At 40.1% G+C, this 26,410-nt stretch overlaps 3 protein-coding genes across 5 annotated transcripts; all 3 read right to left on the minus strand.

Moving 5' to 3' along the window:
• Nucleotides 1–5,009: 5,009 nt before the first annotated feature.
• LOC130175264 (dual specificity protein phosphatase 7-like) lies at nucleotides 5,010–9,537 on the minus strand. Its single transcript, XM_056385641.1, has 3 exons — nucleotides 8,833–9,537; nucleotides 7,660–8,088; nucleotides 5,010–6,693 (listed from the first exon to the last, which is right to left on the minus strand). Exons 1-3 carry the CDS (start codon nucleotides 9,200–9,202, stop codon nucleotides 6,383–6,385), a joined length of 1,110 nt encoding a protein of 369 aa, XP_056241616.1. The 5' UTR covers nucleotides 9,203–9,537; the 3' UTR covers nucleotides 5,010–6,382.
• A 3,859-nt stretch (nucleotides 9,538–13,396) lies between these two features.
• On the minus strand, nucleotides 13,397–17,407 carry LOC130175262 (5-aminolevulinate synthase, non-specific, mitochondrial-like). The gene is made up of 11 exons (XM_056385640.1): nucleotides 17,314–17,407; nucleotides 16,737–16,942; nucleotides 16,410–16,586; nucleotides 16,099–16,230; nucleotides 15,775–15,994; nucleotides 15,482–15,666; nucleotides 15,202–15,381; nucleotides 14,832–14,996; nucleotides 14,466–14,734; nucleotides 14,049–14,211; nucleotides 13,397–13,677 (listed from the first exon to the last, which is right to left on the minus strand). Exons 1-11 carry the CDS (start codon nucleotides 17,367–17,369, stop codon nucleotides 13,514–13,516), a joined length of 1,917 nt encoding a protein of 638 aa, XP_056241615.1. The 5' UTR covers nucleotides 17,370–17,407; the 3' UTR covers nucleotides 13,397–13,513.
• Nucleotides 17,408–19,529: 2,122 nt separating this feature from the next.
• On the minus strand, nucleotides 19,530–26,160 carry spo11 (SPO11 initiator of meiotic double stranded breaks). 3 transcript variants are annotated; one of them, XM_056385237.1, is made up of 13 exons: nucleotides 25,736–25,792; nucleotides 25,286–25,399; nucleotides 24,377–24,465; nucleotides 23,910–23,976; nucleotides 23,664–23,772; nucleotides 23,227–23,313; nucleotides 22,850–22,886; nucleotides 22,534–22,643; nucleotides 22,290–22,389; nucleotides 21,863–21,900; nucleotides 21,385–21,461; nucleotides 20,864–20,975; nucleotides 19,530–19,995 (listed from the first exon to the last, which is right to left on the minus strand). In XM_056385237.1, the coding sequence occupies exons 1-13, from the start codon at nucleotides 25,774–25,776 to the stop codon at nucleotides 19,876–19,878; spliced, it is 1,101 nt and encodes a 366-aa protein (XP_056241212.1). In that variant the 5' UTR covers nucleotides 25,777–25,792; the 3' UTR covers nucleotides 19,530–19,875. The 3 variants fall into 3 exon arrangements, with proteins under 3 accessions (XP_056241212.1, XP_056241211.1, XP_056241210.1); XM_056385236.1 differs by lacking the exon at nucleotides 25,736–25,792 and adding an exon at nucleotides 25,840–26,160 and having other exon boundaries at nucleotides 19,531–19,995; XM_056385235.1 differs by lacking the exon at nucleotides 25,736–25,792 and adding an exon at nucleotides 25,877–26,157 and having other exon boundaries at nucleotides 19,535–19,995.
• Between the last annotated feature and the right edge of the window lie 250 nt (nucleotides 26,161–26,410).

Genomic DNA, 26,410 nt, shown 5'->3' on the forward strand with positions numbered 1-26,410 from the left:
CATATTGATTATGATTGGTTGATTATGAATGATATTATTCTGAATAGATACAGAAACGTTGATGATTTTGGAGAGGTTGGTAGGTTGTTTTTGTTGCCATAAATACACAACGAGGAAGTGCAACGCCTTAGACAAAGAGAGAGTGGAAGGACTGCAAATCAAATTCGAACAGACAGAATATTGTATCATGATGCTCCATCCCACTTCTGGTGCTGAGAACACTGAAGTACTGTTCCTGCACTGCCCGGCCATAATGGCCCATAGAACAGCAAGACTACAAGACACAGAATTCACAAATTCCGCAATAACTATTCATTGATTCAAATGAATAACACCGATTGTTTTGTTTTAATGTACCACTGGAGGGTTTATCTATTTTTACCACTTTCAAAAAGGAAACTTGTGCATAAAATGGTTGAAGAATTAGCCTATTCAGATCATTTACTTAACCGAAGTAGGAAAACTACTCTGCTCATGCTCAACACACTCCTTTACAAAAGTCATTTCTGCACTCAAAACGTAATGAATAATGTTAGAAGTACCTCTTATGCACTTCTTATTATATAATCATATACAATAAAATTTGATTGAATTGTTTGTATAATGTACTGTAGGTGGTCAAGGTAGAAATATTATTTGCAAATTTGTGTGTAGTTATTTCTACAACAATGTATTTTATCTTATAAAGTGATCACATGTTTTATATGTGTACGATTAATGTAGCTGAGTCAAAAATTCGTATTAGCCTCTGGGATGTCGTGGAGTAGAGGTAACTCAAGATGGACAGATCAAACCTCATCAAAATTGAAGTTAAAGCTTTGATAATTTATATTTTGGCCACAATTCTCTGAAGGTTCATCAATTCGAGCAACCATTTTCACATCACATACAGTCATTTGATCATTTGTTATCATGAAAATATTGATTATAGCTGCTTTAAGTACAGTACTTTAGTGAATGTGAGTTATGATCCACTACAGTATATGTCTATATGTTTAGCTGGAGATATTATTTTTTTGTCCTAGACATATGACATGGCTAATTGAGTGTTAATTGAGTTATTTAAGTCTCAGACAAGTGGAGATTCCTGTCCTCTGCGCTATGACATCATCATTTTGGTCCCTGATGTTGTAGGAGCACATCCTGAGGCTCAGACATGCTCGTTGGCTCACTCAGCAGTTCTGTACTGTTAGCAACATATGGCCTTGTGTGAATGGCATACCAGACGGCAAGACAGTTCCCAGCATGACCTCTTCTGTAATTCCCAAGCAACAACACATGACTGACAGATGACCTTTACTTTGTGTTGGGTCTAGGAATGTTCCCTTTCATTCACTTTACCACAGATAAAACTGCAAACAAATATCACTTTGTTCCTCTGCTTGGTGAGCGCAGGCTACTGTACATCACCGGATGGTGAAATTGGCCACAAAATGAGCGACTTCTGGTAATAACAGATGGCCGCCTCGCTCCGCCACTAGTATTCCATGTGGCTCTGCTTTACACATGACCCACTATTCCCTTTGCCAAAACTCACACTTTTCTTCTTCCTCAGAGAACATACATGTCTCCCAGAAAGGATTGTGAGGGTTGTGAGGACTGTTTTGAAAAGATTGTGTATAAGCAGTAGGTTCCTGGAGAGATAAGATACTTCCTGTTAGATGGGCAGAAAGTCTAGCACGACTTGATGGATGTCGCAACAACAGACATCTGAATCATCACTGTCACAAATAAGATATTTAAGCGTGTGATTTGAAGTATTTCGTTATAATTAGTTGTGGTTTAACAAATCATCAAAACCATCTTGTTCAGCTTCAGCTAAATCTATGAGAAGTGGTCTAACTTTGGGTTTGAACTTATTCCATTACACATACATAGAAGCAGGAAGCACCGCACATAGTTTCAGTGTGTTTCAAGGGCTCTGAGAATCAAATGGCAATCCCCAACAACAGTACATGAAATCACTGGCATGATAATACATGTCAATTCCAATACACACCTCCACACAACACATACCTCCATGAAACCACGTGTGAGGGTTTTTTCCCTGTTTCAGTGAAACCATTAAGTGATACTGGTTTAGAAGATTCAAACATTTTCCATGTTCATCATCATCATTGCTGGTAACAAGCGTTGAATGTTTTCCAATCGTACATACTGCTGAAAATATAAAAAGAAGTGGCCTTTCTCAAAAACAGAGAGAGCGTGGCTCAGAGGATGGCACAGCATCCATGATGTCATCCCCTCCTCAGTGACATGATGTCAGCGACAGCATTCAGCCAAATACTGAGATTAGGATTATTCTCCTCAACCCTGAACATCTGCTGTGCACAAACAAGAGTGAGACCACTGGGAGTAAAAAAGCCCTGCACTAAAGATGGCAGTTATTCAGATGAGAAACACTTTCACAGCAAGATGGCCAGACATTTATCTGTAATAGGATAACAGTGACCCTTTCAGAAATGTCATACCTATTAGAACAATTATTTTGTGGAAATGCAAAAATACTATTTAATTCCACTGAGACAATGAGGTGAATGACTTCATCTAATAATGACTTCAGTCTCTAAATTCAGTGAGGGCGAGCTGAATAAATGAACTATTAAGTATGTTCTTATAACCACAGCAGGTGTGAACCAGCTCTGACTGGCTTCTGCTTTGACACACTCACTCACACACATACACACACACACACACACACACACACACACACACACACACACACACACACACACACACACACACATACACAATAAGCATGCTTGCAAACAGAAACATGCCCCCACCCTGAGCTAAAATCCTGTCAGTCTCATGCACATCTGCTTCCCCAACAACTTCTGCTGAGTAAGCACTGCATTAGCCTCTGCTTCCCTTCATGAGTGATCATAACAGGACAGAAATACTCCATTTATGTGTCACACAAAACATACTGTGGCAGCAAAAAAACAAAAGCTTGTGAATCACTCTCTCTCTCACACACACACACACACACACATTTGCATCCATTTTTTCTATATATTGAAGTTATAATTTTTTCTCATCAAAGGTTTCATTTAAAACGTTCACAATGAGCTCTGTAATTTCTATTTACAAGAACAGGCAAGAATTTCCTACTGCCTTTTTTTTTTCTTTTTGAGTAACTTAGTAACAGGGGAAAACAGGAGCTGTCAAGACCCCACACCTTGCCTTTGAAGCTGGCAGCAGCACACAAAATGATTTATAATTACAGAATCCAAAAGTCTATGCTTAACTCTCAGGTGAGACCCTCAGCAAGGAATAGCTGGTGCCAAAAAGCACCGAGGAGCAGCTGCAAGGGAATCCCACTCATGAACAGTCACGTTATATATCTGAGTAAGTAAGTGTTTGAAGACTCTGCTATGCAACAGCAATAAAAAAACTGGTATTTGGCAGCGTGCAAATATATAAATCATTACTTATTACTCCTGTACAGTAGTGCTGATATCCTGTAAGTGTACGGTGCCAGTTACTGATAAGACCTCTATGATTAATGGTTCTCACTTCCATCATCCCAAGGCACTGTTCTCCTTTCTTTCATCCATTGCAGCCACCCCATTGCCTCTGCCTTATCGTGGGTGTCATTTTAGACCTAATCACGGGTTTACCCTGCAGGTATGTGGTCAGCCAGGTTCAGTCATGCTGGAAAACCCATCACTCAACAGCTTTTATTGTCACAACTGCGAGGTGTTGCTCGGCAAGTCTCTTCATGTACTGCTGTGAAAGTTGGAGATTTTAGTTTTAGCCAGCTACAATATTCTCAGTCGTCTCAGCCCAGGAGCTGGAACTAAAACAGCTTTAGTGCAGTATTTAAGTCATTAAATCCCACAGAGTGACAGTTATTGGACCGTGAACTGCAGCACAGATCAACTCCAGAACATTTCCCCCACCTATTTTCTTCCTGACTTACAAAGCTTGGCTTCAGTTCATGAGATAATTTCTTCAGGGAAGGGAATTCACTGCATCATCTTTCTGTCATCTGGCAAAGAACATATGAATAAATCTCCCAGACGAACCAGAAACAATACCAAACCAATCAAGCATTCAGGGAGCTGGAATGAAACACAGTTCTGAGAAAGCTCGGAAGAAGGAGAGCACATATTTCTTCCAGCAACTAAACAAATTTGGAAACATTCATTGTGTGGTCTAATCATTGGGTGAGAAGGCAAAGCAAGCACAACTGATTTCTGTCACTAGCAATGACACACATACCTACCTATTCAAATTCACCTTGTGAACTCCTAAAATTAGTTTTGAAAGGCATTATGCAACACACTCACGATGCGTTTTAAGATTCCCTGTTTGATTTCTGGAAGCTTACAAGTTAGATTCATATTTTAAATTAATATTACTTTTGGTGTAAATTCCTTCCTTCTAAAACTGTATCATGGGGATTGTAAAAGATGTGAATTTCTCTCTCTAATTGTGAGCAAAGATGTGTAGATAATGGGGAACTTTCATTTCCTCTTTTTAAAACAACAAACTACATTCATAGCTTTACAGGATATTACACTGTTGATAATAAATGTTCAAACCATAATAAACAAATAAAAAAAAGATGTGTAACTAATACACTTTCAATGGCTATTGCGCAACAGTTATTAAACATTATCACTCCCTGAGCTGCAGAGGAGAGCTGTCGGAAATGTTGTATCTGCGGTACAGTACATGCTGTGTCATCTTCCTCTTCCTTTGAGCGCTGCTTGAATGACTGGTAGTGGGTGTGGTTGCTTTGTGGTATTGACAGATCCGGCCCTGTCACTTGTCTTTGTGTCAAAAAACTCGTGGGAGACAGGAAGCCAAGCATCAGAGTGGACAGAAAACAGACATCTGACCACACCTACAGCCTTGGGACTGGACAGCGTAGAGCCACTAACCGCAACTCAGAGCACTCTTTGGTCCTGAGTCAAAACACAACCCCTTTAGTTTATGAAAGTGCGCTACCAACTTCAACTAAAAAACTACAAAGTGTAAACAACGACAAACAAAAGATATTCAAGTAAAAATATACAATATATTTGTTGTATAAACTTGTACAGAATGTCTTGGACATTTAGTTTTACATACACTATACATAAGGGTCAAAATAGGATCACTTTCGCATTCTTCATGATTTTGAGAAAATGTCCCTGTAACAACCACATTTTATGTACATCTTTACAAACATAGCAAAGAAACAGCCCTTGGATGCACTTTAAGAGGCCATGACGAGCTACAGATGCCTTGTATAAAAATCCCTGAAAATGTCTCTCTGTGAGGTAAGAACACATTAGTCGAACTCCTTTTCCTTTCATTCCCTCTCATACATCGAACTCAAAAATTTGTTCTGCAACGAGACTGGCAAGAGAGAACAGCTAATTACACATCATGTTTCCCTTAACATTACTGTGCCACAGAAGGAGTAGCTGCAGGCTGAAGACTGAGGGAGTAAAAAAATGAGGTGGACATCCATTCCTCTATACACTGTTTACTTACACATTTGTTCCTTCCCATCGTGGCAAAAACTCACTCCTATTCACTATGTTTTGTTCAGTTTCATGTTAATGTACGGTCAATGCCTCAACAATAACTGGCAATATGACCTAATGGTTATAAAACAAGGTTCTTGGTAGAACATAATCACATGCAAATAATGCAGTTACAAGCATTGGAATGTACAGGAGGGTTTCTGAAGAGTAATATGGTTTAACTTTCATATTTTGCAACAAGTGGTCACTTATGTAATATCCTGGTGTTTATCAGATGTAAGTTAAGGTATTCTGACTAAAAGCACAAGAAAAACTGGTTTCAAGGGTCCATTCTGCTGCAAGAGAACTACAAACTGTCATCAGAAAGAAAAACTGGACGGTAATTCAAGGCTGGATCACTGTAGTAGCTTATTTTCTTCTGCTAGCGTACCATCAAAACGTCTCAGATTGGTCCACGGAAAAACATTCTGATTGGCAAAAGATTCCTTTTAGACCATCAAGGCAATAATCATGACTAATACAAAGAAATTGATTAACATCCACTTTACAGCTGGTGAATAAAAAGTAACAGTCGAAACAACATTCCTAGATTTAATAGAAAAGTTATGAAATGTCCTGCTATTATGGCTGTACATGACCACTCATTAATGCCATGTATAGTGGATAGCAAAATTCATCCTTGTGTTAGGTATTAAGGCATTGAGACTTGATCTGATGGAGCATGTTCTCTGCATATGGGTGATGTTCCTTTAACAAATAAATGTAGTTCCTTTTGGTGCAGAAATAGTGTAACTGACTTACTACCTGTGTCAGCTAGTTAGGCATCTGACAGACTCAGAAAACCTCAAAGACACCACAGGGAACAACAACAAAAAAAAAAAAAGCTGTCCAATTGATCCTCATGTCGACTCCAGCGTGTCCAGCTGGAAGACATTGTGATTGGTCGGTGTGGTGAAGAAGAGCTGCTCCTCACTGGTAGAACGGTTATCACAGGGACTGTGCAGCCCCAGCGTCCTCTCAAAGTCAAGGAGCTGACCCATGAAGTTGAAGTTTGGGGAAATGTTGGACTTCTTCCTCTTGACAAAGTCATAAGCGTCGTTGAGAGAAAGGTTGAGTCTCTGCATCAGGTAGGCCACGGTGACTGTGACTGAGCGACTGATGCCAGCCAGGCAGTGGACCAGGATGCCACACTGCTTCGAGCGAGCCTCATCTGTGATAGGAGAGGAAAACTATGGTCAACAAAAAGGCATCCAATGACAACTACTCAAGCACTGCAAATACTTTTGCCGTTTTCAGATTGTTATAATAATATTTTCATTGATTAATATTTTCCTGTACTACAATGTTTAAGGGCTTTTTGCAGTTACCAGTAGTTGACAGATGTAACCCTGCCATTGGCCAAACAATGGTACCAAAAGGTTCTGCTGTTGACTGAGAGGCTCAGTTCTTGTTATAACATTTTGATCTATAAAACAGTGTATCTAATATCCTGTTAGTTACAGATATTAGCAAACAACTGTCTACTTAACGCTACGCCTTGTTTGTGATTCTGCAATCGAACACAACCCCAGAGAGTGGAAAGAGCATTTCCTTCCTCATTCTACCTCTAAACCTCTTTGGAAACTTGTTCATGATACATCACTCTGCTACCACCAAACAAACAAGTCAAAAGCATTGGTTTCAGGTGCAGTTGTGGTGAGAGACAACGAATCAAAAGTGAAATTGATACATACTGTTATGGTGCAGCCAAAAAAACAACCACTGTTTTCACGTTCAAAACAAATATGTTGTTGCTCAGTACAAGAGCAATTCAATGATACTGCTGCACAACAGCTGATAGCAGCCTACACAAGAGGTTAGGGAGGGACGTTTATCATGTCCTGCTCTGTAAACCACAATTTTCTTATGAAAATAATACGAAAACTGTCCAAACACATTCACATACCAGTTCAGCAAATGATTATAGTCAACAAATTATTCAGAAGTATTGATTATTACATTATTAATAAACACAACAAACAATTAATTCATACTTTGGTCTCATATATATGAAAGGGTAGCCAGGGCCACATGGGCGTACTGTACAAGACACTCCTTGTGACAAAACAAACTACTAAACATATACAAACATATATAACCCTTTATGTTAAGCAAAGCCTGTTATTGACCTACTCACCTATAAATGATATGGCCTCTGGGAAGAACTGGGACAGGTTCTGACTCCAGTGGTCCGAAATGGGAATCTGTTTGTACCTGAAGTGGCCATCATGTTCAAACATGTTGGGGAGATTGGGTGTGACGTTCAGGATGTACTTGATGTTGTACTGGCCCAGCACGTCTAGGTTAGTGGAGTCTTTGGCACAGCCCAAGTAAAGGTAAGGTAAGATCTGGACAGGAAAGGCAGGCTGATTACTGGGGATGGGGCTTTCCTCAGACTCGGTGGCACTGCTCGGCTCTCGATCGGACTCCCCATCGGAACAATCTGAGCTGATCCGGAGATTTCCAAACCCCAGGACAGAGAGCGGAGGAGAGGAACTGGGGCAGGAGCTGTCGAGGAGGGTCTCACAGTGCTCTGGGTACTCTGTGTGGAACTTTACAAATCCACCTGGACAAGAGCCAGAACACAACATAACAAAGTCACATCTAGATGTTTAAATTAGTTTCAAATGAAATTGTCACCTCATGGAATTAAAAAAAAAAAAAAAAAAAAAAAAAAAAAAAAAAAAAAAAAAAATTCATATTAGGAAGTACATAGTAACAAAACACTGTTGGATATTGAATATGAGCTGTAAAGAAGTAGCTCAAGTTCCCCCCAAAAAGACCATTCATGAAATGCATGCCTGTTCCTGATAGAGCAAAACATGGCGCAGCCATTTTGGAATTTTAATTGAGAATCTCAGTGACACACATCACACAAACTTTTGAACATCCTACAAACCGTAAACCCACAACACAGGATGACCGTTGGCGCCGAGGCAACATTAACGTTCGTAACGTTAGAACACAACAATATTCAGGACACACGTCACAGCCTCGCTGTTCAAAGCATGCATTTGAAAGTTTAAAACCCCTTCGCGTTACAACTTCAGCTCCACTTGTGAACGTCTCTTCGAAAAAGAATCGTTAGCTTTACATTTAGTATAAAAAGGTGCTAGGTTTGACAAATACTGAGTCCAAACTAGCTGAATGTTTGCAGATAACATGTCGAAGGATCGAATTGTAACGTTAAAGCGGCGACTGTTGGTCGAGTCCTGAGGTTATAAACCACAACTAACTAACATTATCTATGTGATACATTAAAGTACAATTACATGGTTCATTGAGTTAATTCGACGGCAAAAGTACTGACCTTCTAAGTAGTACGCTTTACAGCCGTCTTCCCATAGTTTTTGAAGAAGTAGACCCAAAACCGACGGTGGAGCTCCGCTGTCCTGCCAGTCCAAGGTGCACTCATCGTACAGGACGACCGTGTCCGTCTTGCACCGTCTGATGAACTTCTCCTTATCCTCGTGGTTGGGGATGATGGTCCGGATAGGTATGTTGCCCTTTTTGAACCTCCGTAGCATCAGCCCCGGTATGGCCAGGTTTATGGCGGTCTCTATGTGGGATGATTCATAAAGCTCATGTGAACGGCAGTCCAGCAGGAGCAGAGAAGTGCCTCCGGACTCTAACTCGAGTTGCAGCCATTCCACGCTTTTACTCGGCGTCACATTAGACATATCGGACTCAATATCATACTACATGCAAGCGCAAACACTTACTACATGGTCGTCCACACAACGACAAACTACATTTCACCCGAAAAAAAAAACCTGAAGCGTTATATGTTGCCCGGCCAGTGCATGGCGCTTCTGCTTGAGCGAAGAGATTTATCCTTTTTCCTCTTCTCTATTTCCATCAGTCAGTGAGTCTGACCTGCCCCAGGACTAATGGACACCTATTTACACTTTAATGACCGAGATACAAGTTTAAATGTGAATGTTTTTGAGCCAATAGTCTCTTCATCAACTTCAACTACTCCTCATCGTACCAGGGTCCTCCATGCACATTCTCCTTTTACCATTCCGATGCATGGGAGGTTTTTTTTCTTTTAGTTGACAGTAGAGCAACTCAAGAGGGAGGAGTTTATTCCTTATGATTTAAAGTCATAGCAGAAATATCACAAAGTTTGGTTTGAGCAGGAACCATTTCAATCATTTTATCAGTGACAATTTTGTCAGGCACTATAACATTGCCGTCATATTTCTTATCAAGTGTTGGTTATAGTTATGGCAAGTTTATACTGACTTCTGGGGGAACTGTTATCACTCACAACAACTTAATATGATTCCTATATTAACCAAGGGACAAAATTAGTTCTGTTGTAGGCTATCAAATGACTTTGTACTGACCTCGTGTAACTTATTATTTCCTCATATATCACTGAAATGTTCCTATGCAGGTTCAAGATGTGTCTGAGTCAGTATAACAGTAATTTTGTATAACGTTTTTATAGCTTGGTGGTTGGAAGTAGAAATTCTTGATAGATGAGGTGGGATTGCATTATTGCACTTAATGAAGCATGATTCACAACTAGATTCCCATGACCTATGTTGATTATCTAAAGTGCTACTGATGCCCTTTTGAAACAGAAATGCTATGATATACTGCATTTTATCTGACACCACATAACTTTATACCTTTACAGCATGTAACAATACTTGTTACAACAGCCATTAGTTTATTACATAAGATTACAAATGCAATGCAGTATTAGCAATAAGATCACACCCTTCATTTAGAAGACAAACACTGACAAATGGGTGTAAACCATCGGTTTTCTTCCTGAAGGAGGAAACTCCACTGTCCTTCATTCAGTCACATTTTGAGTTGGTAATGCATTTTGTTGATGAACAGCAGCAGAAGATTTAACTACGGAAGTATGTTTTTATCTTTCATCATGATAATATTCACTATCACACAGTACACACCCCTGAAACTACTCTCTTCCTCAATTTTCATTTTATTTCTAAGGTGAAGTGTATCAAGGAGGTCTGTTTTTTTTTCTTCTCTAGGTATATTACATGGTGGCTGCGATAGGAAATTCATAAGCATGTTGCTCTGCATTAGTGAATTTTCTTAGAATGCAACCACAACATTCACATGGTTCACTACTGATGTGAATAATAATGCAAGAGAATGGTGAATGAGGAGGAATAAGAGAGGGAGAGAGAGAGAGAGAGAGAGAGATAGGAAGAGATGCGTGCAGTGGGAATCCAGCCATGCAGCTCATCTGTCTGAACACGTGAGTGGGGGAGACACAGATGTGCAGAGCATCAGGATTAACACAGAATGAGGACTATAGCTGAACCTGTGCAAACACTAACACACACAACACACAACACACAACACACACACACACACACACAGAAATGCTCTCAACCATAGACTGATCAGACACACAACAACAGGCATCATATCATCGCCACACACTACACCACCATTTCAGCACCTGCATCCAACGGCCAACCACCACATAATCTCAAGAGTTTGAAAACCAACACACACACACACACACACACACACACACACACACACACACACACACACACACACTCCCTGACTGTAGTCCCTCATACCCGCATGATTGCTGTTGCAGCTGAACTCTCCTCCAGGAAATGTAGTTCTGAATCTGCCCTCAGACGTTTTGCAATAAGGGACTGAGCAGCCTGCACCTACAAAAGACAGTGATGGATGAGGGAAATTATGTTTACGAAGTCAAACAACACAAAGTCTTTCCTCCCAACAACACCATCCTGGCAATTTGATTTACTAAATCTGCTGTATATGAAGCTGGACTGGAAATGATGACCTTGTCTTGTAGGACCTTCTGTGTAATGAATATGTCTCAAAATTTAAAATCAAAATCACCTAAATCAAAACAAACATGTAACAAGAGTAAAACACAGAACATCAAAGATGGATATTGTGAGCTGGCTTGACTTGCATGATAGCAGTGGTCACCTGACTGCTCCATTTCCACCAACACTTCACACGTTACATAATGTGCTCTAAACGTGATCTCATGGTAATTCTCTCGGAGGAAAGAGAGGAAAGGTCTTTGGTTTACAGAATCCCAGGTTTTGCATGTCAAGAGCCGCTTTGAGGGCTTTCACGCATACCCGGCGGGCACAAAAACACACTCCTGTCATGTGCACATGTACAGTGGGAAGCATTCAGAGATGAGACAGATGGGAGGAGAGCTTCCTCTCCATTGATGCTTCTCTGCATGTGGGAGTATAGGGATTTTTATTGAACTAATTTTATCTAAACATGATGATCAGAGGCCACAGGATAGAAAATGTATATGTCAATAAAAATGTTAATAATATCTTCTTTGAAAAAGTTACATAACATAACCAGGTTGCTATATTAATAGCAGATAAATCTGACACGTCAGTTGATTTAAAATGCTCCACAACTTCCGATTGTGTATGTCTGCTTCACTGACACATGCTGTGAGTCACATGCAAGTGTATTTGCTGCATTTTATTACAACCAAAGTGATCTTCCATGTTATCTGGATGGGAAACACAATATCCTGTTCTCTGTTGATACCATCTAGTGGTTCATCGTGAAAGCTGCTGCACCAGCTATGAGTCATCTGCAAAGGGAGGAGGTGTCTGACATCACAGGCTCACAGTTGCAAACAGGAGACCCAGTATGCCGCCGTGTGGCGAGACCAAGAATGCCATCAAATGCATTTCATGAATGAATGGCCAGATGACCACAAATCTGCCTTTAAGCTGATTATACATGAACAGCCCTTGATACATATGTCTTTTTGCTAAATCAGTAGGTTTTTCAGTACGAAAATTAAACTGTACAGGATATTGTGACAATATGGCGTATTTTTTTCTACTTATTGCATTTTACTATTTATTTTTTTGCAAAATTTGTAAAACTCCATGACAAGAATCATACAACACCCTAAGCCACAAGCTGCTCCATCATCTTGTAACTGACTTTTGAGGGTTGTATCTACAGTGGGATGCAATGTCACATTCCACAACATGTTATGACAGATATGACAGATGATCTTTTTTTGCCAGGAGCATTGCACGCAATGAAATAGTTCACATATAGTAAGTGCATCAAATATCCTGTGTGTTATCATAAACGTATAAGGATAAAACCGTATGAGCCCACAAAGACGTGGTTGCACCATATTAATGATCTGAGATACTATGTTTCCTGTGTAACTGGGTACGAGAGAGTGTGTGAAATTTGTCCCATCTGTTCTCTCAGTCGCTTCATACTTGAAGATTATTCTAGCATGAAATGTTCAGATAGATTATTCAGATTAGACCTGATATTATGCAACACATAATATGGACATCTGCAGAAAATCAATACATACATTTAGTATGATATTACATGTGAGAGGGTACGTTTTTATGAGAGCTTTCAGTCCAGGTCAGAGCTTTACTATCCCATGAGAGGATTTATTTTCCAGCAAGGACACAGTAAGAAAATAAAAACACAATGTGACAATACATGATGTCTACGTTGATGGTCACTATAAATACACCGCTTTAACCAATAGGAGTTTAAAAAAAAGTTAATTTAACCTTTAGATACTCTGAAACCTCAACCTGTATAAAAAGCCTCAGTCCACTGTTATGCGTCTTTTTATGAGGTATCTTACCCACCTTACTAATGATGCATGTGACAAATATTACAAATATATGTATTTATAAATAAATAGCCCAACAGCCTTTTGGAATTATTTTTAGCTAACTGCTGACTGACCAGCTGGTTGATTCGTAAATACAGCCGCATGTGATCCCTGAATGTTACACATGTGGCTGTATTCCTAACCACTGATGTATAAATCATAGTCAAGTGTTTAAAAATGTAAACAAAAGAGTAAATTAACAGTTTACCCACACATTTATTGGTGATACAGAACATTTTATATGCCGTGATATATTTAATGTAAATAAAATAAATAGCTTGAATAGAACCAGGGTTTAGTGTTTTACTCGATATCAAGCCACTGCTGATATCATGTGACTGAGGCCTGTGAAGTAGGACTTCTCTCTCTCGCTCATCAGCTCGAAGTGAAGAGGCTGCTGGCAGAAGTTACACTCCACTGCTGAGGAGTGCGGCCTCAGCTCCAAGCCCACCTCCGTCCACGTATTCACCAGTCGGTCTGTGGGGACGAAGCAGAGCACAAACCGGTGAGGATACAACCAACCATTGCCATAAATTATGGATGTTAGAAGTACCTAAAAGCGAGTTGGAATTATCAGTAAATGATAATAGTTTTATACAATATACTGGGGTTTGAAAAAAATCCAATGTAATGTGTCTATCCGGATGTTTGTTTTACTCGTGCATTCCATCATCTTTGTTAATAAAGCTGATGTTAATTGTTAAGTATAATGGCCTTTTCGTCCTTTATTCCTTCAAATGAATATTTTACATTGCCGAAACATTTTATATACCAAAGATTGCTCCACTCGACTACATATACTTTGTATCGCAGGATACATGAGATAAGGGAATTTCTGGCCGACGTACCAACAAAGTAGTACATCATCTGTGGAGTGTGGTGTGGTGTGGGGGCGATGCGCAGCAGCTCCTCTCCTTTAGCCACAGTGGGGTAGTTGATTGCCTGGACGTAGATGTTGTAACGAGACATCATGATGTCACAGATCTCAGTGTTCTTCTCTGCATCCGCAACCTGACAAACAGATACACCCATGTGTCAGATTCAGATTTCAATGTGTCTGTAAAAATGACATTTTTCAGTCAATGCACCAAGCACCAGATGGATAGCCATGGTAGTGGGGTGGCCTGGTGGTTGGGGGAACTATTCTGTTAGCCACTGTTGTATTAGACTGTATTAGTTTTAGCTGAGTGTACCTATTACTGTAATATACCATGACCTAGATGGCTGGGAATTTTCGCAGACAGATAAATTATTAACTTTCCTACCCGGACAGGAATAATGTGACTCGGGCAGTGGACCACCGGAAGGCCGGAGTCCATCAGCATCTGTCGGAGCAGCTTGACGCTCCTCTGATGTTTCCTCCTCAACGTCTGGCCTTCTTCGCTTTTCAGGATCTTGATAGATTCTTTTGCCCCTGCGAGCAGCATGGGGGGCAGGGAAGTGGTGAAGATGAAGCCTGCAGCGTAGGAGCGTACTGTGTCCACCAGGGCGCTGGTGCTGGCGATGTAACCACCCACACAGCCGAACGCCTTGCCTGGAAACGAAACACCCATAACACGTCAGAGAGGCACATACACAACGGATGAGAATGTTAGGAAATGTTTCCCGTCATTAGTGAGGCTTTCACTGACCAAGGGTACCGGAGATGATGTCCATCTTTTGCATGACTCTGTCTCTGTCCCCGATCCCTCCTCCTCTGGGCCCATATAACCCCACAGCGTGCACTTCATCCACAAAGGTAAGAGCACCAAACTTGTGGGCGATGTCACACATTTCTTCTAGTGGGCACACAGCCCCTGTAGAGAGCACAGTGTTAAATTAGAATATTTTCATTTTTAAGACTTATGATAAAAATGTTCAAACATAGGGATTTTATTTATAGGATTTGAAAACATACTCATGGTTTATTTACTTTGGCACACTTTTTTAGGAACACATAAATGATAAGAAATTCCCCACCAAAAAAGACTGATACTTCAGTGGCAGGGCTGTGTTACTCACCGTCCATTGAATGCACGGTCTCAAAGGCAACGATCTTTGGAGTTGATGGGTCAGACTTCTCAAGAAGTTCTCTTAAGTGGCTGACGTCATTGTGACGGAAAATAAATTTCCTGACTCCACTGTTTCTTATACCCTGAATCATCGAGGCATGATTGCCAGCATCAGAGTAGATTTCACAACCTGGAGTAAACGAAAGAAAATGTAAACTCTAAAAATGACTACTAGAAGTTTCAGTTTGAATCAGATTCAATTTTGGACACAGCAGCTTTATTTAATGTACCTGGTAGCATTTTTGCCAGAGTAAACAATGTGGAGTCATTGGCTACAAAGCAGGAAGTGAACAGCAGCGCAGCATCCTTGCTGTGCAGGTCAGCCAGCTCCAGCTCAAGTTCCACGTGGAATTTGCTTGTCCCTGAAATGTTTCGAGTGCCACCTGCACCAGCACCATGCTTTCGTACCGTTTCACTTTAAGAAGAAAAAAACGAAAGCGCTTACTTTGATGAAACCCCTTGTTTCTTATTTCATCAATCTGACCGGGGTTATCAGTGATCTATGATTTGTGTGCCTACTCACATGATAGCCTGTGTGACTCTGGGGTGACGGCTCATGCCCAGGTAGTCATTGCTGCACCACACGGACACGTTTCTCTTTGCATGAAAAGACTCAGAGTAGTCATCTGCCATTGGGAACGAGGAGGCACGCCTGTTCACTGTCTTAAAAACCCTGTAAGTGTGATCTGTCTTCTTGCTTTCAATCCTCTTTTCAAAAAACTTTTCATATTGGAAGGTGACAACTGATGGAGGAAAATGGGAGAGGGTTTTTTTTTTTTACAAGATTCAGAAAACTCATACAGTTTTTGTGAATTATTGATCATTGGGAAGAATTTGGCTTTCTTACCTTCAGGCAGATTATCCTTTAATAGGTGAGACACTTTGGAAGATGTTGGTTTAAAAAGGCTTTTCGGTGCCCCGGTGCTGGCCTTGTCTGCCTCGATAAGATCAAAAACTGATAAATCCACACCAGTTTTCCCTGATCAAGGGAGACGCAGAGTGTTAATAATCTCTAAATCAATGCATGACATTCATTTGCACTTTCATGTGGATGCCAGTATGTCAGTGTGGATGCTCAAAACAATGACCTTTCACGACTGACATAACCGACTTACTGTATAGGTATCCAGTTGCAGGTGTGACTGTACAATTTCTTACCTGTGCGGAAAGAGTGTCTCTCTTGAACGTCCTCCTGCAGCTCCATGCTGGCCTCTCTTACTACCCTGTTGTTGTTCTGCACCATCTCTGCAGCCAGGAAAGGGCATTTAGAGCCTACAGTCTGGCCAGCAGGCGGCACAGTGTGTCCTGGAGGCAACTTGACTTCATGCTTTTGATCTGCAGGAGACAGGAGTAAAGTATCTAAGTATCTAAATTATAGTCTACAAAATAAAAATATATCACATTCATTTAAATCACATTACTGTATTGATCTAGCACTTAATCATATATAAGGGAGTGCATTATAGTGTTTAGCTTACAACTGACCGTCATTTGTTGAAGTGCCTTTGGACACAGAAGTTGAAGAAGACAGAGCTCTGGCCAGGGGTCTTGAGGCCAGGTCCATCATCACAGGGCACTTTTGGGCATAGCTCACCAGCGATGAGTTTCCAGCCAGTTGCAGGAAAACACTGGGCACAACGGTAAGGAAAGGGCACCGGCGGACCACTGCGTCCATATGTGATACTCTTGACCTAAATGGAAAGGAGAAAAAGAGGAAGATTAAAAAAAAAATGTCTCAAGATAAATACATTTCCTGTGAATTTTCAAGGCAAGCAAATTTTACACTGATTATAAATATTCCATAAAGTTCAGCTATTGGAATACAACCTGCTCCTGGCTGCTTTTGACTAACATTACTAAACAGTAAATAAAGACAGACACCATGGGTGGTAATAAAGACACTTAATTGAAAAATAAATAATCTGGTTAAAGGTACCACTTCAACAATGTTAAGAGATCCAACTGTTCAGCTAGCATGTCAGAACCCAGAAAAATGTTGCCTTTATCTACCTTTCTCTCAGTTGTCACCTAATACCACACAGCATTTTTTTGTTTTTTTTACCTGAACACATCCCACTCCAACTTGATGTAACAGATCAAAAATGCCTTGCGAAACATGACTGACTCCACACTAATCCGTGACCAGTGAGATCAGAGAAGATGTTATGTTAAAAGCCCGAGAGACTGCTTTCATTCACTCTGCCCTACAGTCCAGCTGTCCTTGACAAGTAGAAAGGGGAAGGCCTCTCAAGGGCTGGTCCTTTCTACTACAAGTGTGTGGTCTTCCGTGATGACATACTGAGCCCCCACCATCATATATTACAAAACAGGAGCTTGGTCTCTGTTACAGACCATAAAATCCATAACGTCAAATTTTATGCTATGTATTTTGGTCTCTCCTTTGAACTGTCAAAGGTACCAGTTAGTGAATTCTAGTTAGTAATACTAAGTGACCATGACTCAGAATTCAATACTTAAATCACTTCAAAGACAAGACATCTAAGATCTAGATAGACTGTAAGGCAAAATTAACTGTACACAACTTTCAATTATTAGACATTGTTTCTCATACAATAGGTCTGACATAGGTCTGACATGGCATGGCAAATAACATCTGTATCCAGCTGCTTTTAACATCCCTTACTCTCCGCTGGCTTTTAGTCAAGACTGATACAGCAGCATCTTAAGGTTGCAAGATTAAGGAAGAAATGAACAACGGAATTGGAAAGCTATTTTCAGATCAGTTTGAATCAGCTAATCAAACCGTGGATAAATTGAACGCAGAAAAAAACAGTTAAACTTCAACCAGCTGAGGACGAGAATGAACCACGTGACATATAAACTACCTCTGCTGCATTCTCTCATACAGTTCGTGTATCAACCCACCTGAATGATCTTTTCCAACTTTAGAGCTGCTCAGTCTTGTGTCCGACTCCTTTACCGTAGACCGTTCTTCTTTCCCGTTGGAAACTCCAGCTGGTGAAATTACAACAATTTCGGTCAGTGCGGTGACGTAGCAGATGTGTGTTGCACAAGCATAAAGCCACGCCCACCAGCAGTCATATAATAACACTGCCAAAGATGGTCTAGTCCAACAGGAAGCACTATACGTTCACTAAACCGAGCACAAAACGACCTCCAAACATTTTTTTCACTGCAAAAGTCAAACTCATTTCTTCAGTATTACCAAAGCTGTTCACCGCTGTAGCCCCCAAGATACTGTTTACAATGTCATCATGACCAGTGGTGGAATATTTACTTTGCAGGCCCACAAATTTCAGGGACTTCACCTTTTTCCATTCCTTCCAGTTCACCACAGTTCTGACAGAAATATTGTACTTTGCATAAATGCGTTAGCAGTAGTATATAAGTATTATATAACAGTGTTTCACTCATAAGTTAAATTTTTCTCTATCACCTTTGATACTTAGAGTATATTTTGTTAACCCTTACACACTTTTACTTAAGTTTTTATTTTGAATGCAGGACTTTTACTTGTAAATTAGTATTTTACAGTTTATTATTGCTACTCTCAGATTAGAATATGAATTCTTCCTCCAACGAGTAGCACTAAAATACTGAAAATGTCATCATCATCATCACTAACTACTACTTCTAAGATTATAACTGTGACTTGATTAAGATTATGATACTATGTCAGTATCACCATAAAAATGCTGCTTACATGCATCAATAATAATGATTCAATAGTAGGCTATAATAATATAACACTCTCAAAGATCATTCTCCATATCGAGCAGTTTACTTTTACTTTTGATACTGTAAGTATATTTCGGTGCTAATACATGAGTACTTTTACTTAAGTAGAAGTTTGAAAGCAGGCTTTGTACTTGTTAAGAAGACAATGTGGTACTTCGACTTTTACTCAAGTAAACCACTGGTTCTGGATAATTTAAAAATCTATATTGAAGTTTTTTAGGGTTCCTTCACCACTTCCCCCTTTATTTACTCCACACAACTTGATTTCTTGATCATATAAAACAGTAAAAGTTCTGTAATTTCTTTAAAAAAAAAAAACTCCTGCCCCATTCTCATTTAATGCACGCTGTCTCCACCTGCTGGAGAACAGACTATAAAGAAACAGCAGCATCAGCCTTGATATGTTGTACATTAATGAATGAACACCTACACAGACACTCCAGTTCCAAACCACTAAATCATCATCCACATATCCTCACTTATAGTCTTTGCACCAGCATGCTTTGTTGTGTTCAGTGGCAAAGCATGTACAATAGTGCTGGAACAATTGTAGAGTAATAAAACTGCCATGGTGTGTTTCAGGACTTTGCAGCAGCAGGTCCAAATATCTTGGGAATATATAATCAAGGCCAACAACAACGTAAAGATCAAAACCATGCTCTGACTTGTCAATGTGATTACAGGAGTTTTAATGATATAATGACACATTTCTGAAACACAGTTAGAAAACAAACACACACCCTGACTGATAAATATGCTAAGACTACAAACTGAACTCACGCAAATTAATATAAATTTTTTTTTCTGAAAAGGTTAGGGAGGACAACTGAATGTAAGATCTTTGTTAGATTTGCAATCTGTTTCAGCAGTTCGCATCCACCGCCACTAGGTGGCAGCATTATGCTCATATCCAGCCTCCATATCGCAGCTTGTTGGGCAGGTAAATGCTGGTGAGGAAATCAGGAGCTATGGCTGCCAGAGACTGTATTTCAGCCTTGACCCTGGTCTGCTGCATCAGTTCCATCTACAACAAGAGCAAACATGCAATTTTCAGGGGCATCCAAGAGGATACCGTGCAAACAAGTATAAATCATCAGCCTCCACAAAAGTGTGGGTATTCTGTATCCTTAGTATCAGCGAGCTAAGTCCTCTCACACACATTCCTCTGCCATGTGTCACATGAGCAAAATGTTAAAACTGGTAAACCTCTGAGGAAGAACACTTTTTTTTCCTTGTGAAAAAAAGGGAGCTTTATACTAACATTTTATCAAATAGTCTCATGACCTGTTGCTGCTATACCTGTGCAATAACACGACTACACTGTGCAATATTGATCATTTATAGTTTATAGTTATATCGTTGGTGTTATATGCATATTTTATTTTACTATATAGTTATATAATTAATGATTTCAGTTTTAAGCTTTATTTATTTTAACATATGCTGCCAAGAGGATTGCTGCCAAACTTAATTTCATTGTTTTTAATGCAATGACAATAAAGAATCTATCTATCTATCTATCTATCTATCTATCTATAAAGGTGAGTGTGGTCGGTTAGTGGGTTGCAAATGAAAAATTGCAGCATTATCCTTTTTATTGATATCATAGTTAGAAAGTCACATTTAAAAAAAAAAAAAAGGGTAAAAATCATCCAGTTAGGTCAAAGTTTTCTTTGTAAAAAACAAATGACAAGGAAAAAATGTCAAGAATGTGAGATCTTTGAGATGGAAATAAAACAATAACACTGAATCTTTTAATCCTAAAGCTATGGTATGTTACTCAAAGTGACATGTTTCAGTTACTTTCCTTCATCACACTTTATTGAGCTCTCACGCCCAAATTCCTCTGCAGCAGTTTCCCCTCTCCCTTTTTCCCTTCATTTTTTTCTCACCTCTTTCTGCCAGTCAGGTTGGCTGGTTAAGTACGGCCTTTTAAGGAGGCTGCTTAGTTTGCTTTCATCTCTCTTGGTGAGGGGGATCAGGGCATCCTCAGGAACCCGCAACCTGAGGAATGAAATGTTGATTTTTCTGCACATGACCAAATTAATTTCCTGAAAATGACAGCAGGCAGAAGGCAGTTCTGTTGATGGATGTTGTTCCGACAGCACGTTTCCTCCCATTTTCAATGGACTCTAGTTGAGGAGTCATTATATGTATGTTTAGTGGGAAACATAAGAGGAAGAATTGTACAGACTACAATCAAATGTATGTCAAAAAGCCCTTTTGGCCTAAATTTGTTCAAGGGGACATATACTTAAAACTCAATATGCTCTCAGACGCAGTTCCTTTAAGGAAAAAAAAATTGAGGGCGACAGCAACAGAAACCAAAACAAACAATCTAAATGTCCCCAGAATATAATCCCAATTAGAGGCAGGAGGAGGAAGTAGGAAGTAACGAATGTTGAGTCCAAACCTCTGGAGGTCAGAGGGGAGGAGGCCTAGCCACATAACGCTGGGGACCGTCAGACTGTGGGCCTCAAACGACATGGCCTGTGGAAAAACCCATGCACACACAAACACACACGCCCAGTCACACACACACACAGACACATGTCGCGCTTATACGTGCAGTATATCTGAAGCAAATACACAGACAATCAGCGCCGTGCCTACATAATGAGGTTATACCCAGCACATGTTCACAATGAAGTTAATGAACACAAGGATGATTACACAGATTCGCAGTGATCAACAAAGACATTGCCACACAATCACTCAACATTTTCACCCCATGCCATGTCAGTTTAAATATTCTGCGATGGATGATTGGTCCATTTTTTTTTTTTTTTACTTAAAGAGGGGCATAATTACATATTGCTAACAGAGAGACACTGAACAGGCCACATCGGATAATATACAGTACAGGAATAACTGGCATTGGCGGGACTCACCACTGATCCGTACTTGTAGATACACATGATCTCAATGCCTGGGAAAATGAGAGGGAGAGGGAGAGACAGAGACACGCTGCAATCACCAACATACCAGAGCAATTATCCTCTAAGATGTGTGACGGGGCTTAGAGCAAAGTAAAGCATTACATATGTGTCTTGCCATGCAATGGGAAAAGGGTTAGAGGTATGGAGACTGATGGAAACAGAGTCATCCCACCTGGACAAGATCGGGCCAACGGAAATAATGGCCAGACAAAGCGCTATGACAGGTGCTAACATCTGCTGGCTTAGTGGGACATGCAAACCTACTGTGCGTGTGCAGAGATGAAAAGAGAGTTCTGTGAGTGTAGTTGAATGTGTGGAAATACGTGAAGTGTGTGTGTGAGAGGTAAAACTGGTTTGCACTCAGACAGATGATGTGTACCGTGAGGGTCAGCATCCACCAGAGCAAATATGGGGATGTGCAGCGTGTCCCAAAGCTTCCTCACCATCAACCTGCTGTTTACATCTGGCATGCCTTTACCCTGACGCACACAAACACATCTGTCAAGTATATAGAACACTGATGATGCCCTCTTTGAGAGGAGAGGATATTAAAGTTAATCTGAATCAAGTCACATTTACAAAAATCACCAAAAGATAGTGGGGAGAAAAAAAACTAAACACACTGTGATTATGATGCAAGGAGAGAGCTTTGTGCAGAAGTCGTCATCCAGCAATCTCTGGAAAGTTGCATCCTTCTCAACTATCAAGACAAATTTTGCTGATGATACAATATCTGATCATGGTCAGGGAAAAAAACAGACCCTGCAGCCATGTAGTAAGAAATACTGTATATAATAATTACAACATGACATTCCCAGATGTATCTTAAGACAGACAAAATGGAAGACATATGCATAAATAAATAAATAATAGGTGGAACGGGTACACATTTTTCTTTCGCAGGAACAGTAAAATTCTCAAACTCCTTAGGAAGGATACTTTTGATCCCACCAATGTTTGATGAAACTGCAACAGCCTGAAAACAAAACACAGACATAAAAACTGGTTCAACCAGTAAAAGTTGTCTTGGCAACATTGTAGTGCTAATGTCGCTGTGGTTGTCTGTAAGGCACCCTGTGGAGTTGTTGACACCTCATGGTGCTATAGAGCAATGTTTGCATATTGTTTACATCACATCTTCTACCAGCACACAGAGCAGAGATGCACATTTCTGCCGACGGTGGTGGTAAGTTGGTATCATAGACCGTATGCAGTCTATGGTTGGTGCCTGAGGCAATATGACATAAGTCAAGTCTTGAAAACATTTTTAAAAGGAGGTGAGAGAGAAAGGTGGTAAGACTGTTGACAGGACTTACAGCAGAGCTGGAGTGGCAGTCAATCCTTGTCCCATCCTCCTCTATGTAACGCAAATCCCCTGCAATGAATCCCTTGGACGTGGCCAACTGGTGACATAAAAGTTACACACACTTAAGTTACTCCATGCTCATATTAACACATAAATATAGTATGTATACATACTTCGGACAGTGCCTCTTTGAATTCAGCATTAATTGAATTTCTGTTTGATCAGAAGAACCATATTTTTTTCCACAGGTGTTTCCTGAGACATGAAGCAGAACAAAATGCTTAAAATACCGCACTAAACTAACACATTTCATCTGTGGGACCTGAACTAATAATAACAAAGCAAATCCAGAGGAATTTTGCTACAAGGTCTTAATGTCTAAAGTCTGCGTTTTTTCGCCATACTGACAAAACTGTTTCAGGTATTAACATGGACATGAACACTTACCACATGAAGTGATCTGCGAGGAACTTTTAGCATGCAGGAGATATCATCCACAATACTATCCACAGCTGTCTGTGAACCAAACAGCTGTGTATTGTTGTAATAGATGTCTCTGTGGAAACAATATGTAAATGTTCATGACACCACATTTACCAATAACCAAGGAAAAAAACGGCAAAGAATGCACATTTTATTTGACTTTAGTGATCACTTGAAAGGTGAATTTTTGGTGAATTGAAAACAAATAACCTTTTTGTAGCATATGAGTTTCTCTGCACAAGTCTGTAGATGACGGAGAGAATCTTGAGAATTTGTGCTTTAAACAGAGAAACAAATAAAACATGAATAACTCTCCTGAACAATAAACACTATACTCACTATCATGAGTTTTATATCACATCTTTAAAGGGCTGTAGTGAAAAAAAAATACATACCCTGTTCTTAATTTGGATATCCATGTGGTAAATCGTTCCTTAAAAAGGCCCTTTCAACATGTTCTGTCTCTGCCAATTTGTCACCTAAAACTAAGTCTGACTTTTACTGCCGTTTGTGCAGTTGATGCATATGTTCACAATGAATAGAAATGAAAGCCACATGAAGTACACTACCACTGTAGGTTTTTTGACTAAAAGGAATGTCTGTTGTCAAGACAGGAAAAGTCACATATGAGGCAAAATCAGAAAATAAACCAGCCGAAGGTGTGAGTATCTTCTCACCAAATTTAGTGACAGACGAAGGGCAGTCGCTCCTAATGACGCTGACAGAAGCTCCTGAACTCATCTGAAGCCCGATGGCACTGTCAAAACTTAAGTGGGGAGTAATGAAAGAAAACTTATGGAAGTTCATTTGGAAAAGAAGGGAAGAAAAAGAGGCCATTAAAGAAATCATCACAGACTGTTTGTGCTACATTTGTTTTTACAGCTTTGAAAATCAAGCTCCCACCTGAAAGCCATCTAAAATTCCCCACACCCTGAGGGCTACCTATGAGAAGGCCTCCCTCACACTTCACCATCCTGATTCCTCTGTGAAACTTTTGGCGCTCAATCTGTGGGATTCTCACATTTGAAAGGGCTAAGTCAGAATGCGCTTTAAACTGTGGCAAAGTTTGATCCAAACAAGACCAGACAGCTTGCTTTGTTCAGAGCATAAGGTCTCTGCAGCCTAGTCACATTAAAGCCCTTTGCAAATTTGTGTTTGACTGTGTGTGTGTGTGTGTGTGTGTGTGTGTGTGTGTGTGTGTGTGTGTGTGTGTGTGTGTGTGGAGACCAGTGCTTTTCAATTCCTTATCACTCAGGAGCTCAGGAAGTTATTTCAACTTCAAAGTTGCAAGTTTTAATTTTTTGGTTGCCTGTTCAGTGTTTAAAACACCCCTTATACAAATTCAGAAAAAGCTCAAGTGTGTATTTCCTCTTTAAGTAAATTAAACAGCAATTAGATCATCTTGTGTGGCCTGACCTATGTAAGTAAATGTTTATTTATTTCTTTACATAACATGACTGCTTGTGTTTATCTTGTAAATGTCAGTTGGCTTACATGGATCCCAAAGAGTTGGTGTGTAAAATGACTACAGAGTTCAAGGTGGGGAGGAAAACCTTTCATGCTATGGCGTGTTTAAAACTAGTTACCTGACGTTGGCCCAGCTGGATCTGTTGGGCAGTGTCAGGACAGGGGCTTCACCTTTGGACAGACTGGTCACTATTCCAAGGATTATGTTTTCAATATGGGTCAAAATTTCCCTGCTGCAAATAAAGATACAATGACAATATTTCAAAAGCATGAATGATGCAGGAGTCAGCCAAGTTACCTAAAATCAAAAGACAGTGATTTCCGCTGTGAATGCCGACAATGATTGTGGAAATAGCTGCCAAAAACCTAGCATAGGAGCCGGTTCAGCTTCATTAATATATACTGTTATACAGTATGGTGCAGGTATTTTCAGCATCTGAGAAACTGTTCATGGATAAAATAATCAGAATGAAATGATTGCTCTTTACACCTGACAAAGGCACTTCAAATATTGCCATAAAGATTGCCATAATTGATATACAGCATTGCCCACAATCCAGTAATCATACCTAGCTACATTATAATCGGGCGAGTGAAGTACCCGCTGCATTACGCTGTCAGTTCGCTGCTGGCTAACAGCTAACAAGCTAACCATGACGTAGTTTAACATCACCTAATCAAGCAGCTGGCGCAGGTGACTGTGGACTTACTGGCTGATTTCTTCGTCGACACGTTGGCAGTCTGTAATGACCTCCACATTGTTCAGCAGCTGAGCACGGAGTTTGTCAATTTCAGTGAACAGTTCTGCTGCCTGTGTTCCCATCACTTTATTGTGCACTGTTAACCATTAAGTCATTTATCTACGCTAAGTTCCCGCCTAGACTTCGTTGCTCAGCTGACATGACTGAAGGCAGATGGACTTCCGGTTGGAAGAATTCACCGTACGTTTGTTTTGGGTTTTTTTTTTTTTTTTTGGCCATGAGAAGACCACAGAAACTGAACAACAGTTTTGAGTATTTCCACTAAATGTACACGGTAAGACGATATTTACACTGTCATATGCGAACACGTCGTCTATCCAGTGTTTCTTAACCGGATTCAAGTGGAAAAAGTTAGTCTACAGAAACGCCCCGGGTTGTGCCTCTCAAATATGAGGAGGTGAAAGTAGTTAAGTACAATTACTTAAATACTCTGCTTTGTACAGTTCTTAAGTACTTTTACTTAAGTATTCACATTGTCTGCTA

This window comes from Seriola aureovittata, chromosome 9 (genome assembly GCF_021018895.1).
Source record: "Seriola aureovittata isolate HTS-2021-v1 ecotype China chromosome 9, ASM2101889v1, whole genome shotgun sequence".
Lineage (NCBI taxonomy): Eukaryota > Metazoa > Chordata > Actinopteri > Carangiformes > Carangidae > Seriola > Seriola aureovittata.

Bases quoted from the DNA above. Each gene is read 5' to 3' on its own strand.
- LOC130175264 (XM_056385641.1), bottom strand. From the start codon at position 9,202: ATGTCTAATGTGACGCCGAGTAAAAGCGTGGAATGGCTGCAACTCGAG. The intron at 8,089-8,832 runs GTCAGTACTTTT...GCTCTTGTCCAG, and splicing joins TAAAGCGTACTACTTAGAAG to GTGGATTTGTAAAGTTCCAC. The intron at 6,694-7,659 runs GTGAGTAGGTCA...CTCCTATCACAG, and splicing joins AGAGGCCATATCATTTATAG to ATGAGGCTCGCTCGAAGCAG.
- spo11 (XM_056385235.1), bottom strand. From the start codon at position 25,989: ATGGGAACACAGGCAGCAGAACTGTTCACTGAAATTGACAAACTCCGT. The intron at 23,977-24,376 runs GTGAGAAGATAC...CTCTGTTTAAAG, and splicing joins TTCGTCTGTCACTAAATTTG to CACAAATTCTCAAGATTCTC. The intron at 21,462-21,862 runs GTGAGTCCCGCC...GTTTTTCCACAG, and splicing joins TCTACAAGTACGGATCAGTG to GCCATGTCGTTTGAGGCCCA.
- LOC130175262 (XM_056385640.1), bottom strand. From the start codon at position 17,369: ATGTTTCGCAAGGCATTTTTGATCTGTTACATCAAGTTGGAGTGGGAT. The intron at 15,995-16,098 runs GTAAGAAAGCCA...TTCCTCCATCAG, and splicing joins AAAGGATAATCTGCCTGAAG to TTGTCACCTTCCAATATGAA. The intron at 15,667-15,774 runs GTGAGTAGGCAC...TTCTTCTTAAAG, and splicing joins AGAGTCACACAGGCTATCAT to TGAAACGGTACGAAAGCATG.